Source organism: Eublepharis macularius, chromosome 19 (assembly GCF_028583425.1).
Source record: "Eublepharis macularius isolate TG4126 chromosome 19, MPM_Emac_v1.0, whole genome shotgun sequence".
Taxonomy (NCBI): domain Eukaryota; kingdom Metazoa; phylum Chordata; class Lepidosauria; order Squamata; family Eublepharidae; genus Eublepharis; species Eublepharis macularius.
Genome location: NC_072808.1, coordinates 17,347,348 through 17,365,063, shown reverse-complemented (window position 1 = coordinate 17,365,063; position 17,716 = coordinate 17,347,348). Strand labels below are relative to the sequence as shown.

General features: G+C 44.5%; 1 protein-coding gene across 1 annotated transcript in view; it reads left to right on the top strand.

Annotated features, from left to right (window-relative positions):
• Window positions 1-5,195: 5,195 nt before the first annotated feature.
• Window positions 5,196-17,716, top strand: part of PGLYRP2 (peptidoglycan recognition protein 2) — a 37,136-nt gene continuing 24,615 nt past the window's right edge. The window contains exon 1 of the mRNA XM_055003864.1: window positions 5,196-5,473. Coding sequence (XP_054859839.1) covers window positions 5,355-5,473 — 119 coding nt within the window. The 5' untranslated portion in view covers window positions 5,196-5,354. The remainder of the gene's footprint in view (window positions 5,474-17,716) is intronic.

Genomic DNA, 17,716 nt, shown 5'->3' with positions numbered 1-17,716 from the left:
AAATGGCAACGGGTTTGCCAGGCTAGATTATCCCGTTTCGCAATAAATTAAGCTTCTTCAACGGCCATTATCATGAATTTCTGAAAACGAACAGAACACAATTCTTTACACAATGAACAATTTTACACGGAGGGCCCGTAGGCGGGTAGGCAGGCATGCTACGGAGAGAGTGGAAAAGCTTGATAATTGCACGGCAAAGAGGGATGTTGTTCCGGAAAGGCTGCAAACACGGAAGTGGGGTGGTTTGAAGAGGGCGGTCTCCTTGTGAAATGCTTCTATTTGTTCACATCCACAGTGAGAACCATGCAAGAGAAGCGTTTGAACGCATGACAAATTCGTCCGAGGCGCAACGCGAAAGACGGGAGAGAATGGCAGGATTGAGGTAAGCGTATGTGAACAGCCCTCTGAGAAGCGAATAATGGGCGGGGGGAAAGCGGAAAACTTGAGATGTGTGGATTCGGTCAGCAACAAGAACAAGTGATGAATGAGAACTTTATGTTTTCCTATCACTCAGATACAGAGAGAGGACTATTTTATAAGAAGTTGAGTCGTGCCAGAAGGGTGAGTTGATGGGCAAGAACCAAAGGGCTTAACCTTGGCTTTCGGCTCTGACCCTGGCTGGACACAGCAACAGGAATAGTGTTAATGGCAAGTAGGACAACAGAAGTGGGACTAGAATAACACGCACCTAAAGTGCTTGAGTAGGTGGTGGCTACACAGCTTCAGGCAATCTTGGAGGAGATGTATTTTATAGACCCTTGCTCCCCAACCTTTTTGAACCTATGGGTGCTTTTGGAATTGTGACACAACGTGGTGGGCACTGCCTCAAAATGGCTGCCTCAGGACACAGAGCCAACCACAAAATGGATATTGCAGGAGACAGAGCCAAACAAAAGCCAGGTCTTGTTTCTGTTATCCTCGACAGACCAGGCAGCTTGCCCCTTATCTCTTGTCCCGCGACTTGACTACAGTGGTCCAAGCAATGGTCACCTCTAGGCTGGACTGCTGTAACGCACTCTACGCTGGGCTTCCCCTGAACCTGATCCGGTGGTTACAGCTGGTACAGAATGCAGTGGCGCGGGTCATCACTGGAATGCCGATGCGTGCGCATATAATGCTGGTATTGCATCAGCTGCACTGGTGGCTGGTGGAGTACTGAATCAGGTTCAAGGTTTTGGTACTAACCTATAAAGCCCTATACTGAATCAGTATTCAAGTACTGAATCAGGTTCAAGGTTTTGGTACTAACCTATAAAGCCCTATACGGACTGGGACCGGCGTATCTGTGGGACTGCCTCCCCCCATATGAACCACAGAGGACTCTTCGCTCTAGCGATAAGCATCAATTAAAGATTCCTGGCCCTAGGGAGGCCTGCCTGGCATCGACCAGGGCCAGGGCTTTTTCAGTCCTGGCCCCAGCCTGGTGGAACGCTCTGTCCGATGAGACCAGCGCCCAGCGAGATTTATTGGCATTTCGCCAGGCCTGTAAGACAGGCCACCAGGCATATGGTTGATGCCAGGCGGTGCCAGGGGAGCACAGTATATACCTTCCCTACTAGTGACACCTCCATCTCTCATACATCCCTGGCAAAATACTCTGAAGATGGCTAAATAGGGGGTTGTCTGGATTATGTGCCGCTGTGTTTACATACATACCAGTTTGTGTGCAGTTCTGGAGGCCTCACTTCCAAAAGGATGTGGACAAAATTGAGAGGGTGCAGAGGAGAGCAACAAGGATGATCAGGGGTCTGGAGACTGAGCCCTATGAGGAAAGGCTGAGGGCCTTGGGAATGATTAGTTTGGAAATTGAGGGGGGACATGATTGCTCTCTTTAAGTATTTGAAAGGCTGTCATTTGGAGGAGGGCAAAGAGCTGTTCCAGTTGGCAGCAGAGGGTAGGACCCGAAGCAATGGGCTTAAATTACATGCACAAAGGTACTGGCTGGATATTAGGAAGCACTTTTTCACGGTCAGAGTAGTTCAAAAGTGGAATCAGCTGCCTAGGGAGGTGGTGAGCTCCCCCTCACTGGCAGTTTTCAAGAAGATGCTGGATGAATACTTGTCAGAGATGCTTTAGGCTGATCCTGCACTGGGCAGGGGGCTGGACTAGAAGGTCTGCATGGTCCCTTCCAGCTCTGTGATTCTATAACCCAAGGACAAGTTCATTTCCTGGCACACAGGGAAGGGAAGCCAGTATTCAGGATCTGTGGACTCTTTCCTGCATTACATTCTGTTACTCAGGTATGCGAAAAGATCCTGAAAACAGCTGAAGATACACATCGCTACAAGGTCGTGAACCTAAGGTGCCTCCAGCGGTGGAAAAAGTCTTAGGTTTCCCCAGGGACCAGCCCACAAACTTGGGCCGATTCCAGACGGCCCTCTGCAATCCAAAACGTTGCGCGTTGTCGCGCGTCATCGCGCGGAAAACGCAAAATATCGCGTTTTCTCGTGCGAGTTTTGCATGAGGTCGCGCAAAACTCGCGCGAGAAAACGCAATGACGCGCGACAACGTGCAACGTTTCGGATTGCAGAGGGCCGTCTGGAATCGGTCCTGCTTTCAGTGACAAAGTTCAGCACTGGAACATGTGAAGAGCTGCTGAGAAGAGCTGCTTTAGCATAGTGGTCAAATGGTCAGCACTCCGCTGGTTTGACTTCCACTACTGCCATTAACTCTGCAGGTGGCCTTAGGTGAGCCACTCCTCTCAGCCCCAGCTCTCCAAATGTTGAATCATAGAGTTGGAAGGGGTCTTTCCAGACCATCTAGTCCAACCCCCTGCCCGAAATCTTATTTAACCTGATATCATGATACTTAATTTGGCCAATAATCTTCATATCCCAAATCCGTTTAATTAATTTTTTGAAATTATGATATGTAAGGTGTGTGTGTGTGTGTGTGTGTGTGTGTTATGTGCCGTCAAGTCACCTCTGACCTATGGTGACCCTATGAAGGAAAGACCTCTAAAATGTCCTATCATTAACAGACTTGCTCAGATCTTGCAAACTGAAGGACGTAGATTCCTTTATTGATTCAAGCCATCTCGTTTTAGGTCTTCCTCTTTTCCTACTAACTTCCACTTTTCCTAGCATTATTGACTTTTCCAGAGAATCTTGTCTTCTCATGATGTGACCAAAGTACGATAGCCTCAGTTTTGTCATTTTAGCTTCTAGGAAGAATTCAGGCTTCATTTGATCTAGTACCTACTCGTCTGTCTTTTTGGCTGTCTGTGGTGTCCGCAGATACGTAAGATATAATTTTTTTAACCGATATTGAACAATCCAGTAAAAATTTAGAAAATTTTATTACTCAGCATGGGAACATCTCAGAGTATAAACTGAATCCAGATAAATCGGAGATTTGTCTTAATACAAAAATAAATAAATGTAAAAAAGATAACTGGATTTGGGATATGAAGATTACTGACCAAATGAAGTATCTTGGTATCTGGTTAAATGAGAATAATGATGGGATTTTAAAGATTAATTTTGATCCAGTACTAGCTGAAATTAAAAAGCAGCTTCAGCTTTGGGAAAATTCAAAACTATCCTTCAATGTGTAAACAAAATTAAAATGATCTTTTCTAAATTAAAATTTTTATTGGGTAATCTCCCAGCTGAAATTCCAGAAGAGATGTTAAAAGAGTGGCAACTATTATTAAATGCTTTTAACTGAGATAAAAAGAAACCTAGGATACGTTATGATAACATGTATGATAAAAAATTAAATGGGGGTTTGGAGATACCTAATCTTAAATTATATTATGAGGCTCCCAGACTTAATTGGTTGAAAGACTGGTTATCCTAGAAATAGGCACAAACAACAATACGAACTCAAAAAAGCCACTAACAGCCCAATCAGCTGTTCACGAACAAGCTGTTCGTGAGGCCCCATTCTAAACGAACAGGTGGTCGTTGCAAGCCTCGTTCCTTGCTGTTCGTTGCTGTTCCTCAAGCGAGACAATCTGGCACCTGCAATCAATTCCCTTGGCAACCAGAGGCAGGGACTGCCTGAACTCTGTCTGAACTCCTGCTGTTGCCCTGGAAACCCCAACCTAAGCTTAATTTAGCTTGATAGGCAGATCTTCCTTTCAAATTTGTTACAAGGAAGCAAAGAGGCGTGCCCAGGTTCCAGGGCTGCTGCTAGGCTCTGGGGCCAAGCTATGATTTATTATTGGTCCATTTCCTGCTGCCTGCTCAGGTAGGGTTTCTGGGAGTGATGCGGTAGGGATCTTGATGTCTGGAGGGGAGCCTGCTGGCCCCCACGAACAACAAACAAACATGTTCGTGAACAGGTCATGTTCGTCAATGTTCATTGTTTGTGGATGGCAACAACAACAAACACCATGTTCATTTTTTTTTCTGTTCGTGCCCACGTCTATATCAAACACTGTTCAAAACACACTGGCTTTTATTTAGCAATCTTTTGTAAAAGTACCCTTGAACACCATCTCAGGCACGAAGGAAGAAGGGGCTTTGCCACAGTCGTGAACCGACAGGGATTCCTTCCTGTAAGCGTTCTGCACATGCACTCTTCTAAATGTTTGGACAGTTCCAAACACAGGCTCTTCTTCCACCTGGAACATTTAAGTATTTGCAAAGAAAAAGGCCTGGTATGGATTTCCAAGGCAAGGCATTACTACAATGGGTGGAGCAGGATATATTTCCTGTGAAGAATACCATAGGAAGAAACATGGGAGCCAGTTTGGTGTAGGGGTTAAGAGCAGCAGGACTCTAATCTGGAGAGGCAGGTTTGATTCCCCACTCCTCCGCTTGAAGCCACTTAGGTGACCTTGCATCAGTCACAGCTCTCTCAGAGCTCTCTCAGCCCCACCCACCTCACAGATGATTGTTGTTGGGATAATAATAACACACTTTGTAAACCGCTCTGAGTGGGTGCTCAGTTGTCCTGAAGGGTGGTATATAAATCAAATGTTATTATTATTATCTGTCCCCATTGACCCCAAATGCACGAACACAACTGGGAAAAACCTTCAGCAAAAATAACTGAGTGCTCCTCTCCACTGACTTGGGTGTGGAGCCGTTTTGGGTGTGTGCAAAGGAAGGATAGAAAAACATTACCCCATTCACCTTCTGCAGGTTTGATTCACCTCTTTCCAGGTTAGAAAAGGTTTCATGCCTTGCCTTTATTTGTTTCTTCTTGAAGCTGTCCATCATGCAGCACAAAAGAGCCAAATCCTTGCTTTGAACGCCCGGGGATCTCCCTCAAAGAGTCAAGGAAGTCAGAATAGAGGACTGGGGATTCCGCAGTGCAGCAGCACAGGGCAACTCACCTACACTCAAAAGAGAGCCATCCAGGTTTGCTAGAGATGTGGAAACAATGGGAAGCATATCTGTCACATGGCTGGGGAAATACTTGTGCAAGGCTGGGCAGTTCCAGAGAAGAATAATACAAGATCCCTAAAAAGCCGTGGCCAGCCTGTGTCAGTTGCAGCACATCTATTCTCCGCGGGAAGGAGGTAAGTGATAGCTTTCTTACAGGAGTGTAAGGGGTGTTTCTCGTGGGCTTTGATGATGAAAGAGAGCAAAGATGACTCTCTCCTTGTCTCCTTTTCTCCTAACAACCCCTCATTTCCTTCCTCTATTTCACATCACCTGTCTCTCCGGACTCTCGTTAGCGTTGTGGTCCTTTCAAAGTTTGGTGTAGTGGTTAGGAGCGCAGGACTCTAATCTGGAGAACCGGGTTTGATTCCCCACTCCTCTGCTTGAAGCCAGCTGGGTGACCTTGGGTCAGTCACGGCTCTCTCAGAGCTCTCTCAGCCCCACCCACCTCACAGGGTGTTTTGTTGTGGGGATAATAATGACATACTTTGTAAACCGCTCTGAGTGGGCATTAAGTCATCCTGAAGGATGGTATATAAATCAAATGTTGTTGTTATTTTAAAAGAGCTTCCCATTTGCGTTGTTGTTGTTATTATTATTATTATTATATTTTTAAATAGATTTTTATTGATTTTCTCATATAGGAGTAGGGGGACGGGGGGGGGAAATAGGAAGGGAATATCCAATATATATCATATATTCTGCTTGAGTTAGAATTCTACTTATCTATATCTTTTCATCAAAACATTTCAACAAACGTTTAACTGTGGTGATTGATAATACATTACAATAGTGTCTTCATATACTTACTACATTCAAGTCGCTATATTTGTTTTTTATCCAATCATAAAATGGTGTCCATGGGGCCGCAAAATCTTCTTCTAATTGTCCTTTCATTAGTGAAGTTAATTTGTCCATTTCTGCATTTTCCATTAACTTCGCTATCAATTCTTCTTGTGTTATTATTATTTTAAAAGAACTTCCCATTTGTGTTTCTAAGCCCCTCTCTTTATCTCATCACAGTCATGCTGAAATTGAAGGCTGAGGAAGGCCACAATCATGGCTCTGTACCATATCTCAAGAATTTGCCTCCTCTTGAGTAGGGCTGCAGAGAAAATAACTTCAATTGCACAGCAGCACACTTGTTTGTTTTTTTTAGTTGCCCGGTGGTTCCCATTTTGAAAGCTTTTCAAATTCCACCATCCTACTTTATTTCTATGAGTCTTTCTGTACAAGACATCTTCTATGGGGATGCTCAAGTGCATGGAGATGCAAAGGTAGCTGGGAAGCTTAGAGCAGAACCACAAGTGACACCTGACACAGCTTGGACACTTGTCAGCTTCCCTCAAGTTTTGATGGGAAATGTAGGCGTCCTGGTCTCGCAGCTTGGCTCTCCGACTGCTGTCCAATGGTCTTTTCAACTGTCACTTGTCCAACATTCCGCCAAGCTGCCTACATTTCCCATCAAAACTTGAGGGAAGCTGACAAGTGTCCAACCTGTGCCTTTTGTCACTTGTGGTTCTGCTCTTAGTTTTAAAAAACAGAACCGGTGAAGATCGCTCCTTAGACGATTTGTTAATTTCATTTCCGCCTCCCTGAAGGCTTTTGTCAATTTCACCTCTGCAGTCTAAAACTGCCTGGGGTGGCAACCAGAGGGCAGCAAGGAATGGAAATGATATGGAGCTGCCTTCCAGAGCTGCTTTGGACCTCGAGTGGTTCTAATGGGCTGAAGTTTCCCTTCTGGCATTTCACAGCCCCATCACACAGCTCCAGTGTATAGCAAAACCTCTCTGTTTTTAAAGCTACCCTGGTGTAGAGGGGTGAAATTGACAGAGCCTTCTGGGAGGTGAAGATAAAATTAACAAACCCTCTAAGGAGCAATCTCTGCCAGCTCTGTCTTTTTAAACTAAGCTTCCTGGCTAACATTGCATCTCCATACACTTGAGTTTCCCCATGCAAGTTTTCCTGTATGGAGAGACTCTATGAGAAAACGCAAATGTTAACAGTAAGGCAAATTTTACATATTCGCCACGGTCTGCATAAATTGTTCAAGTCCTGTGCTCAAAGTTCTCATCTTAGGATTTCAGTGTGGCTACAGAATTTGGAATGCTGCCTTTAGCAGTTTTTACAAGGGAACGGCATTCAGACTATGGGAAAGGGAGGAAGAGTTAGTCTGTGGGGTAGGAGGACAAATGACTGGGGGCCACTGTAGGGGAATGGGAGCTATGCTGAAAGAGGGAGTCCGGCTTCTTCACTTCCCGACACTCTATTCAGACCTTATGTCCCTCCGCTTTGCAAGTGTGTAAGGTGCTCTAGTGATCACATCATCAACACTGAATCAACACAGTGAGTAGGTTTCACATTCTACTTTTAATGTACAAGAATGAGGAAATGGATATGGGAGGAAGTGGATGGGGTATATAAGCAATGCGGATGAGGCTCGGTTATGCATTAAATGCCCGTTTCCTTTAGATCCTCAAGGTAAGTCGACCACTAATTGCTAAGATCTAACCTGCCAGCCAATTGGCCCAATGCCTTTGAATCTTTTGGCTGGGTGTGTATGTCTGGACAGGTCAAGTTACCAAGGATTGTGACATCCAGGACCCTAGAGCTGTCAACTCTGGGTTGGCACATTCCCGGAGTTTTTAGGGGGGGAGTCTGGGGAGAGCAGATTTTGGGGAAGTGAGGGTGCTCAGCAGAGATGTAATTCATAGAATCATAGAATCCTAGAACTGGAAGGGGCCTTACATATAGGGTTGCCATGTCCCTCTATCCTCCCGCTGGGAGAGTTGGGACCTGGCCCTTACCTTTTTAAAAATATTTAATTTCTTGTGCTCTGGTGCCGATGTGATGACATCACTTCCGTAAGTGATGTCCTATGCCAGCCGTGCGGTGATGCCTCTTCCGTAAGTGACGTCATCGGGCCAGCTGCGGGAGTGCTCCTGCACTCAGCCCATTTGGGGCCCAGTTCGGCCCCAAACGAAGTGCAGGGATGTTCCTGTGGTGTGACAATGTCGCTTATGGAAGTGATGTCGCCACGCTGGGTGGGAGCACACACTGGGCGATCGGCGGGAGGAGACAAGCTCCCAGAGTTTGCCTGCTACCGGTGGGCACCTGGGAACCCTACTTACAGACCATCTAGTCCTGCCCAATGCAAGAACAGCCTAAAGTATCCCCGACAAGTATTCATCCAGTCGTTAACTGAAGACTGCTAATGAGAGGGAACCCACCACATCCCTAGGCAGCTGATTCCACTGCGGAATTACTCTTACTCATAGAGTCAACCCTCCAGATTTGCCATTTCCTCCAAAGGAAATGATCTCTGTGGTGTGGAGATCAGTTGTAATTCCAGGAGCTCTCCAGGCACACACACCCCCACACCCCCGGAGGCTGGCAACCCTACAGATTGGAACGAGCACCCAGATCAGCAGTCCCGTATGAATTCTCCCGTTTTTCTTAGCAGCAATGCATCAAACAGATGGAACTGGGGGCATACATTATTATGCAAGGAATCAGTAAATGGACAACGCTGCTGGGTAGTTATCGGGGCATATCTACCCCAGAAACAAGTATTGCCCCTCTCTTTGCATGCCTAGTTTTTCTTTTAAAAGTACATCTCAATTCTTTTTTATTGTGGAGAGACAAGGAAAAGTGAACAAGTAGTTTTTGCCCAGATTATCTGGGAACAGATGGGTGAAGGAAGCTGGAAGAGGGCTGGATTCAATTCGATCCATCCAAATTCATTCTCATCTGATCTGTTCCATAACCTTTTCTTGGTTGGCTCTTTGCTTTTTTCTTGTTAGTTTCTGTTCACTTGTCTGCACTGACAAGTAGGAAGAAAACTGAGATTTATACTATTCTGAGATTGCAGGGGGGAACGTGCATCATTAATTGGTGGGTCTGGGGAGGGAAGGATTATTATTAAATGGAAGCCCGGTCCAACTCTGCCTATTATCTGTTGTCAGTTATTAATTGCTGTAGCAACGGCAACAAGCTACACCGGTCTCTTTATCCTTTCACTCGTTTCAAATATGATTTCTTCTTCAGGCCGTTAATTCTATAACAATAGAATTTATTGTAATTACTGTATTTATTGCAAGTATCATTGTTGTATAGAGGGGACTAATTCTGAGCAGAATAATAGTTGGTTCTTGATCATTGGAAGTTGCAGGATGTCTCTTTAAGCAGTGATTGGGTGGTTCATTTGGATACCATATAAGCTAGTATAGGAGATCATTCATTACTCGTCCCATTGTATCACTGCCTTTTGCGAGTTGGAGGTCTAACCTGTGGAAATAAGATGTTGATGTAAGTATGGATTCTGGCTGAATGTTTTCCATGATATTTTTGGATGGCAGCTTATTCCGTTATGGTTTGTTATAGAATTAACGGCCTGAAGAAGAAACCACATTTGAAACGATTGAAAGGATAAAGAGACCGGTGTAGCTTGTTGCCGTTACTATTGACCCCAGTGAACACGGTTGCTGCAATTTTGGCGAACTGTGTCGCTGCTGCTACCACCAACAAATTGTGGACGCCAGCAATTGTGAACTTACCCCGCATTAGCGGGAAATAATATCAGACGTTGGTTTCTACTTTGGAATTTTTCATCAGCCAATCATTTGGACCTTATGGTTATGTAAGTTTGGGACTTTATGACATATATATAAATACACTGATGAATTACACTGTATGAATTTTGAGTGTTTGTGACTTCCTTGAGCCTGTGTGCTCTCTTAGCTTTGTATTCCTTAGGAAGTTTTTCCCTGTTGTTGATATCGTGTGGAAAAGAAGGCATCCGAGTAGGTGAAGAATGTCTTTTACTCACCAGGAAATAAACACTGTCAAACTCCTGTAGTCACCTGCCCCCAAATCTGTGCAGGAAGGTTTAAGCTCCAGAACTTCTCATTGCAGAAAAAGGACTTTACTATAGAAAAGGTTGAGGGGGCATAATATCCAGGCAGTCTCTCCATGCATATTACCTAGGCATAATATCCTCACCATCTTTTGGTACAGGTGTTTGGAAGGGTCTAAATAAATCAGTGTTAAGAGTAGTCTGTTTTCTGAATGTCAAGACTGCAAACACCTTCGTATGTACAGAGTAAAATTTCCCCTACTACACAATATCCACTCACTTGGTATTTGGGAATAATTTCTAGGTTGGAGGAAGTGATTGGCAAGCAATGTAAGAATCTCCCTTAAAGCACTGATTCATTATTGTCTTCCCCCACCCCTGAGCTTTCTCAGCACGGTTTCGAACCAAAGACTTATGCCCTACATCTCTCAGATCAGAATATTGGAAGACTAATTAAATTGACACTTAAATAGACCATTTGTATGATTATAACCAAGTCACTCCTCCTTGCATAGTATGACGTATTATAAATAAATAATTCTCCCAAGACTTGTACGCATGCCTGCCTGCTTGTGAAAACGGCTGCATGCGCACGTTGCAGATGAGAGGCAATAATATTATCTGGCCATACCAGCTCAACTACATTTCAGAATTTAGCACATCGTTAATCTCCTTTATCCCCCAGTAAATATTCCATCACTTCCAAGCCACATAATTATGACTACACAGTTTTGCAAGTACCATGTGGTACAGTAAACTAGTGTGGTATCCAGTACCTAGCACACACCTACTTATTGCTATTAATGTTGCTGTTCAATGTGACATCACCAGAACGGACCTCATGACATCACTGGACCATACCACTAACAGGTGTGAGGCCTGTGGGTGGGGATATGGGGGAACCATGATGCTGACATGTCATCATAAAAAAATGGAAGTGACATAGGTAGCTCCTTGAATTGCCATTTTACCATAGAGCTTCTAGTTAGAGGTGGGGACAAACCAAAATATGAACCAAAATTCATCACGAACCAGTAGTTCGTCAAAGCCCATTTCTGACTAACTGCCACGAACTTTTAGGCTGGTTTGTTTGGTTCATTTTTTTGGTTCATCAGTGCAGACAGCCTGACACCAATCGATCAGTTTCCTAGGCAACGGGGGGAATGGGCTTTCTGCTGCCCCGGAAGTGACATTTTCATGAACCAAACGAACCAGTTCACGAACTGGGGCAAGTTTGCAAAATTTCATGGTTCATGAAACACGACGAACTGCATGGTTCAGTTTTTCCCCCCGATTCGTACCCATCTCTAGTGCTAGCATTTCCTAGAGCTACTGTATGTCACTTCCCTTTGGGGGGGAGGGGACAGAAATGATGCGACGCCCCAAGCAATGCTGCAAGATTTTAAATTTTTTTCTCCAGCCACCACTGCAGTGGGAGTGGGGTGGAAATCATCTGCTCACCCCAAAGGAATGGGACTCCTACCTACAGGACATCATTAAGCTCAGTGAAGGTAGGATGGTAGGTACTGTCCCTATGCTTTCAATATACTCATGCCCCTCACCATAAAAAGTTCTGGCTATGGGCCCGCATACTGGAAAACCACTTGAAAATCCTGGTTGGGTTGTGTCTCCTTAGTGCATACTGCCTGTTAGTCACATGTAGCCATGTCTGTTTCCTCCAGATTAAGTTTTACTATGCCATGGGCTACCATATGCCTCATGAGTCATGACTGATTAAAGAAGGCATCCCATGACTTCCTTGGTTTTTTGCTCCAATATTGAAGTTCTAGCAGGTAAACAAACAAACATACCCTGAGCTTAGCAAGGGGAAAGTCCACATGCTGATAGCAAAATGACATCTGCAATACAAAGGCAATATTCAGGATGGTGTGTACTCCGTCAATCTGTGACAACAGAGTTTAGGAACTCCATTTGCAGTTTTTCAAAAGGCACATTTCTAAACCTTCTGAGATATTTGAGGAAATATCCAGTGGTATTTTAGAATTCAGATTGGGCCTGAACAGAATGGGAAACTTGTTTTTTCCCCTACAGCTAACAGGTTGTGGGTGGGAGGACAACAGGTTCAAATTTGCTGCAAAAGCAGATAGGGGCCGTTTCCACACAGCTTACCTTTGCTTGTAAAGACCCGTAAGATTGCGCAAAAAACGTGGAAGATCGTGTTTTCTCACGCGAGATTTGCGCGACGTCACATGACGTCGCACAAATCTCGCGTGAGAAAATGCGATCTTCTGTGTTTTTTGCACAAACTTATGGGTCGTTACGAGCAAAGGTAAGCCATGTGGAAACGGCCTTAATTAAGGGAAGGGGAAGACATCTTTTTCACCAGAACGGCAGCTTGAGCCATTTATGGCCGTCGTCACACGGGCATCTCTTCTGTTAAATTTACATCATATAGCGTCCTACCTGTTATCGGCACAGTAACGTTTCTTTGGGTCACCTAATGGCTCTTCGCGCCACCAGCTGTCCACACCGAAGCACTCTGTTCTGTTCTCTCTAACCGCGCAGAAGCAGCTCCTCCCCCTTTTTATTATTCTGGCGTTTAATTCCGCTATAACGGAATAACAGCATATAAACATTCCGTTAGAGCAAAACATTACGACCCTTTTGTTTTTCCAACTTTGAAATTATATAAATAGCCCTTTGCCCGCAGAAAACTCCCTGTCTGACATGATCCCCATCACTGACGACTCTGCCATGGCGATGGAGTCATTTTTACTTCAGCAGAAAGTTTGCATTGTGTTATGTCGTTATGGCGTTATAAGGACATAATAAAATAAAAAAAAGGGGAGTCGCAGGAAGAAATGGATTCTGGGATTGAAGGGAGGGCATAGGACGTTGCGAGGCGAAATACATCGATGTGAGGCATTCACACTGAGGCACAAAATAGCGTGACTATCAAGCACAAAGCAGAAGAGAGAAAATCGCTACAGTGTTGGAATAAGGTGGGTGTTTGCCCGGAAATAGCGCCATTTTAGCGCTAAATAAAAGCCCGTGTGACAACGGCCTATGTCTCCAATCCCAGAATGTTACAGAATCTCACTAGCTGCTTCTTGCTAGCCATTCAGTCTCGAATGGGCATCATTTATTCACTTCTTTTTTATGGAGAATCTGGATAACGTCCCATTGCCTTCAAGATTTTTCCAAATCTTGCGGCACTTTTTAAAAAAACTTGACACAACAATGGTCACATCAGGCAGTCCAGCACAAACCAACAAATACTGGCCAAGGTTTCCCAGGGCTTGTGTGACCCTTTCCATTTTCCTGTTTACATCGAGGGTTTTCCACTTTTTAGTTCCGGATGCTTCTAAACTATGTCAAGAATAATCGATAATAAAGTTAATGACAATAATCTTTTTGTTAATTTTCAGTGCTGGCTCTAGTTTATAGCAATTGTATGTTAGCCCACATGTTAACAACACAAGGTTTTTTTTGTTTGATGTTTGGAAGATAGAGAACAGCAACCGCCAAAATAAAGTCCTGAGGCAGGCACAGCATAGTGGATTCGGTGTTAGACGAGGATCCCGGGAGAGCTGTGTTCAAATCCCCGCTTCTGTCAAGGAAGCTCGCTGGGTGACCTTGGGCCTGTCACAAACTCTCAGCCTAACCTACTTCACAGGTTTGTTGTTTTGAGAAAATGGAGACAGGAAGAACTGTGTTCTAAGTCACTTTGTGTTTCAGCTGAAGGGCAAAGTGGGAAAGAAACAAACGCCAAAGCAAATGCGTTTGGGGCCAAAGGGACTTCTCACTGAGGGGTCCTAAAAACAAATAGCTCAGAGAATTTACTTTCATCCACCTCACAGATTAGCAGCAGAGTCTTTGCTTCCTTCTTTGCTTCCTGACTGTCTGTCCTCTCCCCAGGGCGACTCTGAAGCACTGGGGCTTGACTTTCAGCCTTCAGGCAGAAATCAAGAAAGCAAGGGAGGAGGGGCAGAAGGTACACAGATAGCAGAACAATATAATCCCAGCGCGGGCAGTGAGATTATGACTCGTGGTCTGTAGCTGGCAAGGACCCACTGCTGAGTGTGAGATGGGGAGGATTATGTTCTCCTCTCATTTCCCCAGCCTACCACTGTTGCTGAGGCCACAGGTAAAGAGGAACACATAGAGTCTTCCTAGGGGTCACATGCCATAGGGTAAACAGATACAAGTTCACAAAGACATAGCATTAGCAGGAATCCAATACAACATAGTGGTGCAGTTTATGGTTCCTAACTCATTAGCAGATCATCTGAGACCCCCTCCCTACAACACAGCCCTCTTATCTGAGTAAAAACCTTTAAAAATAATTTGGTTTTGCATTGTTTGTGGAAAGCCAAGAGAGTGGGGGCTCTCCTGACCATCTCAGGCAGGCTGTTCCACAGGGCAGGGGCAACCACAGAGAAGGCCCTAGAGGTGTAGCAAGCTCCTAGCTAATGAGTGGAGAGGACTGCTTTGTTCTAAACACATCGTTCCTAAAGGCATGCGTGTGTGAGAACACTTTTTCATACAATAATACTTTATATTTAGAAGAAAACGGAACTGGATCAACGTTTTATTTTAGCTGAGTACAGGGATACAGGGAAATAAAAGGCCGTTAATGAAGGAAGGTGGTGGGACCGCGGGAGGGGGAGGTCACATCTTATCACCAAAAATATTCCAGGTTGCTCCTCAGAAAAAAAGTGTCACTCAATCCCATTAGTCAGGTTAAATCAGAAAGGAGTTGCGCTGCAGCTGTTTTTACCAATGCCACAAATCACTACAAACAATCTCTCAACAGAAGCAGCAACAACGGGGAAAACTCGTTGGCTGGAGAAAAGATGATCTAGATTAGGGGGTTGGCCTGGAGGTGACCTAAATTTAGATCCTTGGCAGGGTCATGGAGTCAAAGGGAAACTGATTGCTGAAGGATTCCTGGCTTCCCAGTAGCTCTCTGGACAAGTCTTATTATCTTCCTTCATCCTGTTTTCTGGCAATTCAAATTCCTGTGAGGGTTGGCCCCTTATGCTACACCCTATGCTGGTATAGCAAACCTGGAGTGTTCTCTGGTATGTAGAAATATGTCTTTTCTGTTCATGGCTCTAATCTCTGGATTTAAGTATCCACTGGTGGGGGGGGGCATGTTGAGAATTAGATACATTGATTTCGATCTAGCTATTGCCAGTTTGTGAGCCCCAGTTTGGTGTAATGGTTATGAGCGGTGGGACTCTGGAGAACCGGGTTTGATTCCCCACTCCTCCGCTTGAAGCCAGCTGGGAGACCTTGGGTCAGTCACAGCTCTTCCAGAGCTCTCTCAGCCCCACCCACCTTACAGGGTGATTGTTGTGGGGATAATAATAATGTACTTTGTAAACTGCTCAGAGTGGGTATTAAGTTGTCCTGAAGGGCGGTATATAAACCGAATGTTGTTGTTGTTGTTAAAGGCCCCAAAGAAGCCCTCCAGTGGTGTATGGGTGGGGGAGATCATGCAAGGCTGAGGCAAAGAGTGTGAGGAAAACTTCTGTGCTCTGTTGCCACTGAAGATGCCTCTACATTGGCTGACCAAGCCCCGGTTGTCACATGCTGAGCTTCTCTCATAGGGGATGCTTATTCCTGTGGAGAACAAGAGGTGGTGGTACCAGTTCCAGCTGAAGCTCACTTAAATGACAGACACATAGAAAAGAAGAGGGAGAACTGTATTTCAGCAGGCATTTCGAACCCTTAAAATATATGTTTTTTAAAACACAGATGTCCCCAGGGCTTTTTTTCTGGGAAAAGAGGTGGCGGAACTCAGTGGGTTGCCCTCAGAGAAAATGGTCACATGGCTGGTGGCCCCGCCCCCTGATTTCCAGACAGAGGGGAGTTGAGATTGCCCTCCACGGAGAGCAATCTAAACTCCCCTCTGTCTTGAGATCAGGGGGCGGGGCCACCAGCCATGTGACCATTTTCAAGAGGTTCCGGAACTCCATTCCCCCGCGTTCCCCCTGAAAAAAAGCCCTGGATGCCCCCTATAATAATAATAATAATAATACTGATGATGATAATAATAATAAATGACAACAACAACATTTGATTTATATACCACCCTTCAGGACAACTTAATGCCCACTCAGAGTGGTTTGCAAAGTATGTTACTATTATCCCCACAGCAAAACACCCTGTGAGGTGTATTCGGCTGAGGGCCAAGCTACAAGTGACAAATGACACTTGAATGGCAAGTGAACAGACTCACATGTATTCCTCCCTGTTCACTTGCTCTCCACTTGCCCTCCAAGTGATTGAGTGGAGGGCAAGTGGAGGGCAAGTGAACAGGGAGGAATACATGTGAGGGCCAAGCTACACATGACGAATGACACTTGAACGGCAAGTGGATTGAGTGGAGGGCAAGTGAACAGGGAGAAATACACTTGCTGTTCAAGTGTCATTCGTCATGTGTAGCTTGGCCCTGAGTCTGTTCACTTGCCGTTCAAGTGTCATTCGTCACTTGTAGCTTGGCCCTGAGAGAGCTCCAGAGAACTGTGGCCGTTTCCACACATCTTACCTTCTGCTGGAACATTGCAGAAGATAGCGTCTTCATGCGTGAAATCATGCCAGGAAGATGCTGTCATCTGGGATTTTTGCACAAAATCGTGTTTTCCTGGTACAATTTCGCACGAGAAGACGCTGTCTTCCACGATGACAGCGTCTTCCTGGCGTGATTTTGTGCACAAAGACACTGTCTTCTGCGATGTTCCGGCAGAAGGTAAGACGTGGAAACAGGCTGTGACTGGCCCAAGGTCACCCAGCTGGCTTCAAGTGGAGGAGTGAGGAATCAAACATGGCTCTCCAGATTAGAGTCCCGCACTCTTAACCACTACACCAAACTGGCTCCCCTGTGGTGTTGGGAGCACGAGTCTGCATCAGGAAAAGAAACTAGTTTTTGAAACTAAAAAACAAAAAAGTGAAATGCCCAAGCATTCTATTCTATTCTATTCTATTCTATTCTATTCTATTCTATTCTATTCTATTCTATTCTATTGGAATGCCTGGTCATTTCAATAACTATTTTTTTGTTTCAAAAATATATAGAAATAGAATTTCACCAGACATCTCTCCTTTAGTTTCTGAGACAAATTTCAGGGATGTAAACTGCAATCTTTAACTGTGGATAAAGCAGATCTTGAAGCATATAATAAATTTGTAATTGGTAATAGTATTGTCCCATCAGAAGAAATATATAGGAAAAGTAACAAGTAAATTGACTTTTTAGAATATGTACAAGTTAAAAGCTTCTTTAGAGGAATACTAGGGATAAGGGCATATACTGAATTTGAACAGATAACTAAAAAAAGAGAATAATCAATGAGCTTATGATGTTCTATTAAACAGTTTTTCTCCAAATAATAACTGTCACTCTAAGCTGAATGCATGTTAGGTTATAATTAACCTGGTGAAGTATAGGAATTTATAACTACGCAAGAACTAATCTTTTCTGCTGGCTTTAAAACAAATTTTCTCAAAATGTTTCATAATTGACAAAAAGCTTTTGAGAATGTTTAGTTTTGTGGTT